At 41.8% G+C, this 13,524-nt stretch overlaps 1 protein-coding gene across 2 annotated transcripts in view; it reads left to right on the top strand.

Annotated features, from left to right (window-relative positions):
• The window catches only part of man2a1 (mannosidase, alpha, class 2A, member 1), a 172,154-nt gene that overhangs the window by 128,236 nt on the left and 30,394 nt on the right, over positions 1–13,524 (top strand). For both annotated transcript variants that reach the window (XM_080189037.1, XM_080189035.1), the window contains exons 16-17: positions 1,883–1,997; positions 8,294–8,427. In XM_080189037.1, coding sequence (XP_080045163.1) covers positions 1,883–1,997; positions 8,294–8,427 — 249 coding nt within the window. The remainder of the gene's footprint in view (positions 1–1,882; positions 1,998–8,293; positions 8,428–13,524) is intronic.

Genomic DNA, 13,524 nt, shown 5'->3' with positions numbered 1-13,524 from the left:
GAGAACTGAAGAAACATTTCAAGGACACCCTCAATGCCTCCTTGAAAAAGTGCAACATTTCCACCAACACCTGAAAATCCCTGATCCAAGACCAAAGTGATGAAAAGACATTTGGGAAGGAGCTGAAAACCATGTGTTTCATTGCCGAGAACAAGCTGAAACCAAAGTCGAAAACAAAAGGACCACGTGGGCAACCCAGGTATCCCACCCACCTGCACAAGAGAACTTGTTTTTAGTGTGGAACCAAAACATCCTTAACTCTAAGGAACTGTCTAAGAAAAGAGGAAGAAGGATATTTACATAAACAATCAATAAAGAGTGAACAAAAAACATAACAGTGTTTCTTCCACAAAAAAGAAAATGTCCCTAACTCCCTGTAACCAACAGTGTCTGCCAACTATAAGTGCTTCGAAGCATGGAGATGTTGGCCTGATCGAGAACACCGATGTTGGTGCACCTATCCTGCCAATGGATTTGCAGGCTCTTGCAGAGGCAGCACTGGTGGTACTGCTCCAGGGTTTTGAGGTGCCAGCAATCCATATCTCTGAACCATGTAGGAGGGTGGGGGTTATCACTACTATTCTGTAGACCATGAGTTTGGTGCTGGGCCTGAGGGAGGGTGGAGGGGTATCACTACTACTCTGTAGACCATGGATTTGGTGCTAGGTCTGAGGCCCTGGTCTTCAGGCACACAGTACCTCAGGTGACTGAAGTTAGTGCTGGCACACTGAAGGTAATGTTGAGCTTCATCGTCAATGTTTGCCCTTTTTGACACTAGGCTCCCAAGGTACAGAACGTGATCCATGTTCTCCAAGGCCTTGCTGTGGATTACTTTAATTGACACTTTCATTAGGCCAGTACAGTTAGATCAAACTAGTCTCAACAAATAACAATGATGCCAGCATGAATAAAAGGTAACCAATGTAATGTGAAATATTTACAAATGGAATTTAAATTTGAAAAAATACCCGTGCCAGTTTTGTGATTTCAATAAGCCTTATGTTAATGACAGTGGAGTTGAGCAGGGAAGTTGTGACTATGGTGCAAAAGCTTCCCTATTTGACAAGGAGGATTGCCTTATAGACTATTCAAAGCTGCAGTATTGCTGACTAATGGCAGATTTCACCACTGAAAAGTGTCCCTTCCCATGGAATTGCACATCTGTCCCATGCAAGTCACCTCTTTTGGCCATTCACGCCAAGATCCCGCCGACAGCGCACCCTCTGTTGTGGGTTTCACAGTGATGAGGAACGCATTCAAAAGGAAACCCTGTTGACAACTGCAGACTGCCTCCTGCCGCCACAAAACAAGGGATGGGTAGATGGTAAATCCTGCCCTTAATAAAGAAGAGTAATCTGTGGAGCAGTTTAAGAATATGTTTAATGAAATGGACGTTGAAATGTTATCTTGATAGGCCCAAATGCTATAATTCATATTTCAAATCCATATTTACCTTGAGACCAAAAGTGATATGAGCTTTTATATTAAAATTCTTCAAAACATAAGTTATACAAAAATCCTAGCTTATGCAGCCTTAACCACAAATGTTTTAAGTAAAGTGCTCTGATCATCAGACTTACAGCATTAGTTATTGGCAGTTGTGGTGTATTCTCTCTTGAGTGAAAGGAGGAGGTCAAGAATGGAAAAATATCACTGAAGCCATGCAAATCCTTCCTGCCTTGCAAGTTCTTTCCAAGTTTTTTTGTCCACCTGTTGCAGTTTTTATTTGCTGGCCTCCATTAAGCACAATGATGGAACAGGTGTGTTAGTGTGACAGTAAGTAAACCTTTAAAAAAATTGAACTTCCTAATGTATGTTGCAATGCTGTTTAGTTATTTTGAGTTCACCAATTTTAATTGTTTTATTAAACCTTCCCTTATAGCCATATATTCCTTCAGAACCTCCTATTTTGAGAGTAACTCGTGGCCCAATTTTTTCAGAAATGGTATGCATCTACCAGCACTTCACACATTCAATACGGCTCAATAATGTGTCTGGTAAGAACAGCTTTGGTATAAATTTGTCTCTTCTTCAAATTTCCAATTTTTTCAGAACTTGAAATTGCTATTTTCTTTTGCCATAATGTAGTAGAACAGCAATGAAGACTGTATTGATCATCCCATAATATAAAGTTCAAAATGGCTGCTGTAGTCGAATTTAAAGAATATTATGGTGAAGAAATAGAATTTAGACAGTTTTATTTTTGATCTTCTTTATGCTGAATCCTTCTCAATAATCTTTGTTTTGAACAGCTTGAACTTTTGCCCAGGAAATTTGTTTTCTTACAAGCCTTGATTTCAACTCAGTAGGTTAGCAAGCTTTTCAGCACTAGTGACAAAACAACCCTGTCCTGTTTAATATGGGCAATACCTTAGGTTCCATTAAAAGTAGTTTCTGATTATCACCTTTGTGCCACCCTCTTCCATTTGAGATGTGAAATTATCAAATTGTGTAGATATTCATAGAATGCGCGTTTTTATAAAATCCAGATTGTGTTGTGTCTTTATATTTCTCACCAACTCTTCTGAACTTGTGTCACTACAGTGAATAAGATAATCTTCAACTGAACCTGTTGTGAAATGCATTCTCAATTATAATCACTTGGCAGGTGGAAAACATTCAGAAAGCTCTGTATCATAACCTAGGTAAATTTTGAATGAGACAAACTGCGAAGTTGCAAAATGGATTAATCCCCTCACCTTTCTGAAGAATCATAGAATCCCTCCAGTGCAGCAGGAGCCATTCAGCTCATCAAATTAACACTGACTCTCTGAAAGAGCATCTTACCAGGCCGATCACCCCGTCCTATCCCCGTAACCCCACATGTTTACCATAGCTAATCCATCTAACCTATACACCTTGCGAAACTAAGGGGCAAATTACTATGGCTAATCCATCGAACCTGTACATCTTTGGACTATGGAAGGAAACCAGAGCACCTGGAGGAAACCCACGCAGACATGGGGAGAATGTCCACACAGTCACAGATTGAACCCAGATCCCTGCCACTGTGAGGCAATGCTAACTACTGTGCCACCGTGCTACCCATTGCTCAAACCTAAAAAATTCTCTGTTTGTTTCCCAGTTTGTTTTTCATTATGATATGAAAATGAGGTGAGAATTATTGGTCTGTGTTATGCAACAGTAATGCTAATGGAGCTGTCAATATTTTGCTATATTACTCCTGTGAAACGGACAAACCTCTGGAGTTTTCACACATCCCGGTGTTGGTGCCACTGATTCTATATTTCTCTGCAGGATGAAATGTTGAAATTTCCACAGATTACAATCAGAATGAATTCAATAAAATAAACAAAACAATAAATATATTGCTGACTGTGAAACTATTGTCAGTTGTAAAAACATACCTGGTTCAGCTTCAGGGAAGGACATCTGCCATGCCAACTTGTTGTGGTCTACATGTGACAAAGAGCAGTGCAGCACAGAAACAGGCCCTTCGGCCCACCAAGTCTGTGCCAACACAGATGCCTCTGTAATCTAATATTTCCTTACCTCTACATGGTCCATATCCCTCTATTCCCTACCTATTCATGTAACTATGATACATAGACATACATATGTCTATGGTATACATAGACATACATGTATGTCTATGTATAGAGATATAGACATGTGTCTATGAACATTATTATAGAATCTGCTTCCACCACCTCCTCTGGCAGCGTGTTCCAAGCATTCACTACCCTCTGTGTGAAAAACTTGCCCCTTACATCTCTTTTAAACCTTTCCCTCCTCACTCTCAACCTATGCCCCTGAGTAATTGATCATTCAACCCTGGGAAAAAGAATCTGACTATCCACTCTACCAAGTCTGTCATTCTCTCTTAAGATGCTGGAATGTGGAGACTAAGGGAATTTCACAATAACTTCATTGCAGTATTAATGTAAGCCTTACTTGTGAATAATAAATAAATAAACTTTACACTTCTATCAGGTCTCCCCTCATCCTCTGAGATTCCAATTAAAACAATCGGAGTTTGTTCAACCTTTCTTCGTAGTCCATATCCTCCAAATCAGGCAGCATCCTGCTAAATCTCTTCTGCATCCTTTCCAGTGCATCAACATCCTTCCAGTAGTGTGGCGACCAGAATTGTACACAATACTCTAAATGTGGCCTAACCAAAGTGTTATACAGCTGCAACATGATTTTCCAATTCGTATACTCAGTGCCCCAACCGATGAAGGCCAGCGTGTCACATGCCTTCTTGTCCACCTGAGTTGCCACCTTCAGGGAATTGTGGATCTGCACAGTTGTATGCTACTATTTCTAAAAGCTGTACCATTTACTGTATACATTCCTTCTGCAGTAGACGTTCCAAATCGCCTCACATTTGTCTGGGTTAAATTCCATCTGCCATCTTTTGGCCCAGGTCTCTAGCCAACTTATATCTTGCTGTATTCTCTGACAATCCTCCTCATTATCTGCTAATCCTCAAACTTTTGTATCATCTGCAAATTTACTATCAGACTACCTACATTTTCCTCCATATATATTACAAACAGCAGAGGCCCCAACACTGATCCTTGAGGAACACTACTTGTCACAGATCTCCAGTTAGAAAAGTATGCTTCCACTGCTACTCTCTGCTTTCTATACCCAAGCCAGTTTTGTATCCATCTTACCAGCTCACCTGAGATCCCTTATGACTTTTCCTTCTGTATCAGCCTGCCATGAGGAACCTTATCGAAGGCTTTACTAAAGTCCATGTATACAACATCCATTGCTCTGCCCTTGTCAATTTTCCTTGTCACTTCCTCAAAGAACTCAATCAAGTTTGTCTCCTTCACAAAATTACGCAGTCTATCGCTAATAAGACTACTCTTTTCCAGATGTGAGTACATCCTGTCCTCAAGAATCTTCTCCAATAATTTCTCCACCACTGACGTAAGGCTCATAGGTCTATAATTTTCTGGATTGCCTCTTCTGCCCTTCTTAAACAGAGGAACAATGTTAGTTATTCTGTAATCCTCTGATACCTCGCCCATGACCAAAGCGGATACAAAGATTTTGGCCAAGGTCTCAGCAATTTCTTCCCTTGCCTCTCTTAGTGTTTTGGGATAGACCCTATCTGGTCTTGGGAACTTGTTCACCTTAATGTTTTTCAAAACCTCCAATAACTCCTCCCTTTTTATCTCAACATGTCCTAGAATGTCAACATCTTCCTCTCTACACTCACCATCCACTACACCTTTCTCCTTTGTGAATACTGATGCAAAGTACTCGGTAAGAATCTCACCCACCTCATCTGGCCCCACACACAAATTCCCTCCATTGTTCTTGAGTGGACCTACCCTTAGCTACCCTCTTCCTTATATACTGCCTGCCAGGGACATTTCATGGCTCATTATTGCCCTCCTAAATCCCTGTTTAAGCTCTTTCTTGCTATCTTTGTATTCCTCAAGAGTCTTATCCGTTTTCAATTTTCTGCAATGTATGTGTGCCTCCTCCTTCTTTTTCTCTAAGCTCAGAGTTTCTCTTGTCATCCATAGTTCCTGAATCTTGCCATCTTTATCCTTCATTTTTATAGGGACATACTTGTCCTGAATTGTTAACAACTGACTGTTAAAAGACTCCCACATATCGGATGTGGATTTACCCTCAAACAGCTGTCCCCCCAGTCTACATTCCCTAGCTCCTGCCTAATACTGTCATAGTTAGCCTTCCCCCAATTTAGTACTTTTACTCTGGAACTACTATTCTTTTCTACGAGTATCTTGATACTTATAAAATTGTGATCACTATTCCAAAATAGTCTCCCACTGAGACATCAATCACCTGTCCGGGCTGGTTTCCCAGAACCATGTCTAAAATAGCCCCTTCCTGAGTTGGACTATCTACATATTTCCCCAAGAAGCACTCTTGGACACATTGGACAAACTCTGCCTCGTCCAAGCCCTTGGCACTAAAGGAATCCCAGTCTATGTTAGGGAAGTTAAAATCACTCATCACAACTACCCTGTTGTTTTTACATTTTCCCATAATCTGCTGATATATCAGTTCCTCATCTTCACACTGGCTGTTGGGAGGTCTGTAGTACAACCCCAGCAGTATGATTGCACTGCTCCAGCTCCTGAGTTCTACCCATATGGCCTCACTGCATGATCTCACCAAGGTGTCCTCCCTCTATATAGCTGTGACATTCTCCCTAACCAGTAAAGCAACACTCCCACTTCTTTTGTCACTCCGTCTTGTCTGAAGTGTCTACATCCTGGAATGCTAAGATGCCTGTCCTGCCCTTCTTTCATCCAAGTCTGTGTAATTGCCATAACATAATTCCATCTAGTAATCCAAGCTTTAAATTAATCTGCCTTATCTTTCATGTTCCTGCATTAAAACAAACACATCTCAGACAATCTGTCCTGTCATATTTTGTACACTCCCTGTGTTTTATTTCTCTTAGCCTTACAGGATACATTCACTGAATTCTCCGCAGTCTCTGTACTCTGTGCTGTGGCCCTTTTTGATTTTTGTCTTTGGTTTCTCTGCCTTCCACTTTCCTCCTTACTGCCTTTTGTTTATGATCCCACCTTACTTCCCTCTGACTTCCTACATTAGTTCCCATCCAGACTTGGATGACCAAGCAGTATTCTTAATTGTATCAGCAAACTCAGCCCTCTCAACCTTGCAAGGTAGTCCTTATTCACATCCAGGGGCTTGGGCCAATATTGGGAGAGCTGTCTCATAGACTAGTCAAGCAACAGGCTGCCCCCTGCCCCGTGGTCTCCAGGGGCTGGATCATCCCTGGATGCCATGGCACATTGCGACAGGTATCTGTGCTCTTCCAGTTCTGTGATAAGAAGAATATCCAGCTCCATTGACTCCATATCAATATCGCTCAGTTACCTGTGAGAGATAGGAGAAAGAGAGACAGGTTGATGCCGCAGCCTTTTAACATCAGAACCTTCCCTGACCTGTTGGCCTCCTCCATCTGAAAGCAGCCAGCCCAGCACCTTATCCAGTGGCTATTGCCCACTTGCAGCTCAGGAACTCTCCCACTTCCGTTGCATGACAAGACCCAGACCATGCCCTCACTCACTCAGAGTCACCCGTGGCCACCTATCTGGTTCTCCCCTCCCTTATTCTCTCTATCACTGGGGGTTCTGACAGAATGTTTATAGTGAGCATGGTCAACTGGATAGTGATGTCCACCTAGGAGGCTAATGGATCGTCAATGGCAGGCGCTGGGACCCAGCACATAAGCAAATCCATACCTCTCAATCACATGTATCCAACCTTGAATATTCATCTCGTTCCTTAATTTTGAGACTGTTGGCGCCTACCATTATTAGGGGTTACCTTTGCTGACCAATAGATTTAATGAGAATGAGTCTCAGGAATGTTAGTGAGCACAATTTCATTTTGTTTCAAGAATAGGCAAAGCTAATAGACAACTTCTCGTTCAGGCTGCATCATTCCAAGGTCTCATTGCTGTCATGTCTCTACACTGAAGACTCCTGGACAATCATGCCATATTTTTCTGCCTCCCCCTTCACACCAGCCACCCCCCCACCACCCCCACTCACATCACAGGCAAGGCTTGAATTTATTGCCCATTCCTAATTGCCCTTGAGAAGGTAATAATCAGCTGCCTTCTTGAACCGTTGCAGTTTGTGTGGTGTAGGTACACCCAAAATGCTGTTAGGTAGGGAGTTACAAAACTTCAGCCCATTGACATTGAAGGAATGATGATACATTTCAAGTTTTGGCGGGGTTTTTTGGAGATGATGGTGTTTCCATATCCCCATTGCCTTTGGTGTTCTGTGTGTGGGATGTTGTGGGTTTGGAAGGTGCTGTTGATGAAACATTGACACATTATTGCACTGCATCTTGTAGCTGTTACATGCATTACAATGCATTACATGCATTATGTTATAGATAATTAAGAAAGATTTTCAGGGATATAGCAAGTGGGACCAATAGGATTACTGAAAAAGGAGGGATGATGCGTCAGATGGCCTTCGTCTGTGCACTGTGATTCTCTGATTTAAGTAGCATTTTCATATTGTTTAATTTACTCCTCAATAATATTCATACAGAATTACACTTGAGAAAATTCTGTGGCAAAGATCGACACACTGTTTTTCTATTAATTGTTAAAAGGAAAATTGTTGTCTCCTAAAGCAATAGAGAGCAAAGTTGTAAATAAAATGACATATACAAGATGACTTGTGGCTTGATCTGGAGAACTATGGAGAGTAGGAATATAGAATCACCCCTCTAGTTTTTGTAAATATGTGTGTTCAATTTTAATTGTTTTTTTACCTTAATGCAGGGATTGATGGATTATCATTGGAAATCTCCAATATTGTTGATATTAGGGGTGAAATAAATCAAGAAATTGCTATGAGGCTGATCACAGATGTCAAAAGCAACAATCAATTCTACACTGACCTGAATGATTTCCAGGTAATTAAACCATTTGAAATACATGCAAAAAGCTTTAGGGGCAGTTCTGCCCAATTTGCATTAATAGTTAATCTTAGATGTTGCATTGATACTCATTTTCAAGAAACATCATATATTGTTATGGTGAAATCAGTTGTAGCTGTTTTGATTTTAGATTTTCACAGCAGTCATTCTTTTTACTTCTAATTTTGATGGTAGAATGCTGTTGGAATTTAAGTTGTAACTTAATCAAACTGAGTATTTGTGCTCACTTTAGTTTTTAATAGAATTCTCGCTACAACATTTATAGATTGCAGCATAAATATTGACTGTGATTATTGTTACAATACTGTGAGTGCTGTTATCAATATTATTCTTGGACACACGCATCTCCATCAAGGACGGTCACCTCAGCACTTCACTGTACCGCAAGCCCACGGATAACCTCATGATGCTCCATTTCTCCAGCTTCTACCCTAAACACATTAAAGAAGCCACCCATACGGATAAGCCCTCCAAATGCACAGGATCTGCTCAGATGAGGAGGATTGCAACAGACACCTACAGATGCTGAAAGACACCCTTGTAAGAACAGGATATGGCGATTGACTCATCGATCAACAGTTCTAATGCGCCACAGTGAACAACCGCACCAACCTCCTCAGAAGACAAACATGGGATACGACAGACAGAGTACCCTTCGTTGTCCAGTACTTCTGCGGAGCGGAAAAGTATGGCATCTTCTCCAGAGTCTTCAACATGTCATCAATAAAGACAGACATCTCCAAGGCTATTCCCACATTTCCACTACTTGCCTTCAAACAACTGTGCAACCTCAAACAGACCATTGTCTGCAGCAAACTTCCCAGCCTTCAGGAGAACAGTGACCACGACACAACATAACGCTGCTATAGCAATCTCTGCAAGACTTGCCAGATCATTGACACAGTTGCCATCATCTCACATGAGAACACCATCCACCAGATACACGGTGCATACTCTTGTGACTCATCCAATGTCATCTACCTGATACGCTGCAGAAAAGAATGTCCCGAGGCATGGTACATTGGCGAGACCGTGCAGACGCTACGATAACTAATGAATGAATACCACTCGACAGTCACCAGGCAGGAGTGTTCCCTTCCAGTCGGGGAATACTTCAGCAGTCATGGGCATTCAGCCTCTGATTTTCGGGTAAGTATTCTCCAAGGTGACCTTCAAAACACACAACAATACAGAATTGCTGAGCAGAAACTGATAGTCAAGTTCCACACACATGAGGACAACCTCAACTGGGATCTTGGCTTCATGTCATACTATCTGTAACCTCCATGACTTGCCTGGGTTTGCAAAATCTCACTAGTTGTCCTGGCTTGAGACAGTTGACGCCTCTTTAACCTGTACTTAACCCTTTCTCCACTCGCATTGCCTGTACCTTTAGACTTGATTACCTGTTAAGACTTGCCTTCCAACCATTATCTTGTAAATTGAGTCTGTGTCTATATATGGCCTGTTTGTGAACCCAATCCTCCACTCGCCTGATGAAGGGGTAGTGCTCCGAAAGCTCATGCTACCAAATAAACCTGTTGGACTTTAACAAGGTGTTGAGACTTCTCACTGTGCCTACCCCAGTCCAATGTCGGCATCTCCACATCATGGTCATCAATATTCACATTGAGGATATCCTCCATTGTGTTGTGTGGCACAACGATTACGCACTGCTAAATGTGATAGATTTCCAATAGATCTGGCAGATTAAGACTAGGCATCCTTGGACTGTACTCAACCACAATCTGTATACGCCTGGCGCAGCATATTCCCCACTGTACCAAGCCAAGGGATCAACCCTAGTTCAATGAAAAGCGAGGAGGGCATGCCAGGAGCAACACCAGGCATGCCTAAAAATGAGGTGTCAGCCTGCTGAAGCTACAAACTGGACTATTTGTGTGCCAAATAGCATAAGCAACAAGTAATAGACAGAGCTGAGCAATTTCACAACTAACAGATCAGATCTAAACTCTGAAGTCCTGCCACATACAACCATGAATGGTGGTGGACAACGGAGCAACTCACTGGAGGAGACGCTCCACAAATATCCCCATCCTTTTTGATGGAGGAGCCCAGCAGCACATCAATGCAAAAAATAAGGCTGAAGCATTTGCAACAGTGTTTAGCCAGCAGTACCGAGTGGATGATCTATCTTGACCTCTTCTGGAGTTCCCCATCATCACAGTTGTCAGTCTTCAGCCAATCTAATTCAGTCCATGTGATATCAAGAAATGGCTAAAGGCACTGAATACTGAAAAGGCTATGGGTCCTGATAGTATTCCGGCAATGGGACTGAAGACTTGTGCTCCAGAACTTGCCATGCCTCTAGCCAAGCAGTTCCAGTATAACTAAAACACCTGCCAATGTGGAAAATTGCCCAGCTTTGTCCTGTACACACACAACCGTGCCATCAGTAAAGTGATGGAAGGGGTCATCAACAATGATATCAAGTGGCATTTACTCAATGATAACTTGCTCACGTACTCTCAGTTTAGGTACTATCGGTGTCACTCAGCTGACCTCATTTCAGCCTTGGTTCAGAAATGGATGAAAGAATTGAATGCCAGAGGTAAGATGAGAGTGACTGCCCTTGACATCAAGGCAGCATTTGACCGAGTATGGCATGAAGGAGCCCTAATAAAACTGGAGTTAGTGAGAATCGGGGGGGAAATCCTCCACTGGTAGGAGTCATGCCTAAGGAAGATAGTTTTAATTGTTTGGAGATCAGTCATCTTATCTCCAAACATCATTGCAGGAGTTCCTCAGAGTCGTGTCCTAGACCCAACCATCCTCACCTGCTTCATAATGCCCTTCCTTCCATCATAAGATCAGAAGTGGGGATGTTCGCTAATGACTGGATGATGTTCAGCATTATTAGCAACTCCTCAGATACTGAAGCAGTCCATGTCCAACAGCAGCAAGACCTGGACAATATCCAGGCTTGGATTGACATGTATTAAATAACATCCACGTCACATAAGGGCCACATAATGACCATGTCTACAAGAGGATCTAAGTGTTGCCTCTTGATGCTCAATGGCATTTCCATTGCTGAATCCCCCACTATCGTCATCTGAGGGACTACCATTGATTAGAAATTAAACTGGACAAGGCATATAAATACTGTGGCTACTGGAGTTGGTCAAAGACTAGGAATCCTGTGGTGAGTAACTCATCTCCTGACTCCCCAAAGCCTGTCCCCCATTTACAAGTTATAAGTCAGAAATGCAATGGAATACTCTCCACTTGCCTGGAAGAATGCTCCAACAACAATCAAGAAGTTCACCCCATTCCAGGAGCAAGCACCCCGCTTGATTGCTACCCCTTGAGCAAACAGTCAATCCCTCCACCACCGACGAACAGTGGCAGCTGTGTGTGCTATCTACAAGATGCACTGCATGAGCTCACCAAGGTTCCTTAGCACCTTCCAAACCCATGCCCACAACCATCTAGAAGGAGAAGAGCATCAGATACCAGGGAACACAACCACCTGGAGGCTCCCCTGCAAGTCACTCACCATCCTGACTTGGAAATATATCACCGTTCCTTCATTGCTGTTGGTCAAAATCCTGGAATTTCCTCCATAACTGCACTGTGGGTGTACTTATACCTTGAGGATTGTAGCGGTTCAAGACGATAGCTTGCCTACACCATCTGAAGGGCAACTTGGTATGGGCAATAAATGCCGCCGTAGCCAGTGAGGTCCACATCCTGTAAATGAATAAAAAATAAATCACCATGTGCAATTGTGATGAAAAGGAAATTGTAAACTCATTCTTTGTTGAATCAATTTGTCTCCAACCAGTTGGACTGATTTTGTGATTTTACAGAAGTGTTATACAGTAACCTTATATTTAGTTGACTCCAACTTAGAAAACTTAGAAAATCTGATGAACAGTTTCAGAGAAGCTGATACATTTGTAAATAACTTGACAATAATAGAAGTAATATACTTGAATAAACTGAATAAAGACCTATGTTCAATGCCATTACTTTAACCTGACTGAATTGAATATTTTTGATTATGTTAAATTATGGGATATCTGTTGCTGACCTTGCATATGGCGTGTGAAAAATAGTCACAGTGAGAGTGTAATGGATCATGACCTAAACCATAGAATCTTACAACATAGGAGGAGGGCAGTCGGCATGACATGTCTGTATTGCCTCTTTAAAAAGAGGCATATAATTAGCCCTACTCCCCTGCTTATTACTCTTATAGCTTTGCAAATCTTCACAAGTATATGTTCAATTCACTTTTGAAAGTTGAATCTGCTTCCATCATTCAAACAATGCATTATAGATCCTCATAGCTTGTTGCATAAAAATTCTTTTCACCATATTTAAATATCTAATCAATTATGATAGTATTGGGGGCAGAGGCAGGTATGATAAAGGTGAAAGGCAGTGAAGAGTTAAAACACACAGAAGTTAAACTTTCATATTGTGGATTTAGAAGTTTTTTGAGAGGGACATTCAGATTTTTTGTGCAACATGTTCTATTTGAGGGCTCTAGGGTTGTCCAGGAGTATGCTACTTTTCCCACGAAATTCTATATCTACAGTCCTGCATGAGACTGCAGGAACTAAGTCTAGATAAGTATTTAAACTTTGTGAGAGTATTTTGACGTGTATTATGCTTCCCTTCCACCAAATTGCTGATAAAGAAAGTTTTTTTTCAATAATGGAAACAACAGTTCCCTGGCAAATTGGTTCTGATTGGTCAAGACATCGCCACAGCAACTTTTTTTCAATTTTTTGGGAATTATCACTGACCAAAAACTGAACTGGACCAGCTATATAAATACTATGGATGGGTTTTATACCCTTGTTCAGTCGAGACCAGAAATTCTCACCTGAGGACAATGGAGATTTCCATTGTCGGACTCTTGCCCTTGTTGATTCTGTGGCGAGCGAGGTGGTAGTTCCAGCCTATGTCTACAAGAACAGGTCAAAGGCTGGGAGTTCTGTGCATAACAACTCACCTCCCGCATCCCCAAAGCCTGTTCACCATCCACAAGGCACAAGTCAGGATTATGATCAATACTCTCCACTTGCCTGGATGAATGCA

The sequence above is a fragment of the Carcharhinus amblyrhynchos genome, chromosome 5, assembly GCF_965287045.1.
Source record: "Carcharhinus amblyrhynchos chromosome 5, sCarAmb.v2.hapA, whole genome shotgun sequence".
Classification (NCBI taxonomy): domain Eukaryota; kingdom Metazoa; phylum Chordata; class Chondrichthyes; order Carcharhiniformes; family Carcharhinidae; genus Carcharhinus; species Carcharhinus amblyrhynchos.
Note: the sequence above shows the minus strand (reverse complement) of the source record. Positions and strands in the feature narration are given on the sequence as shown.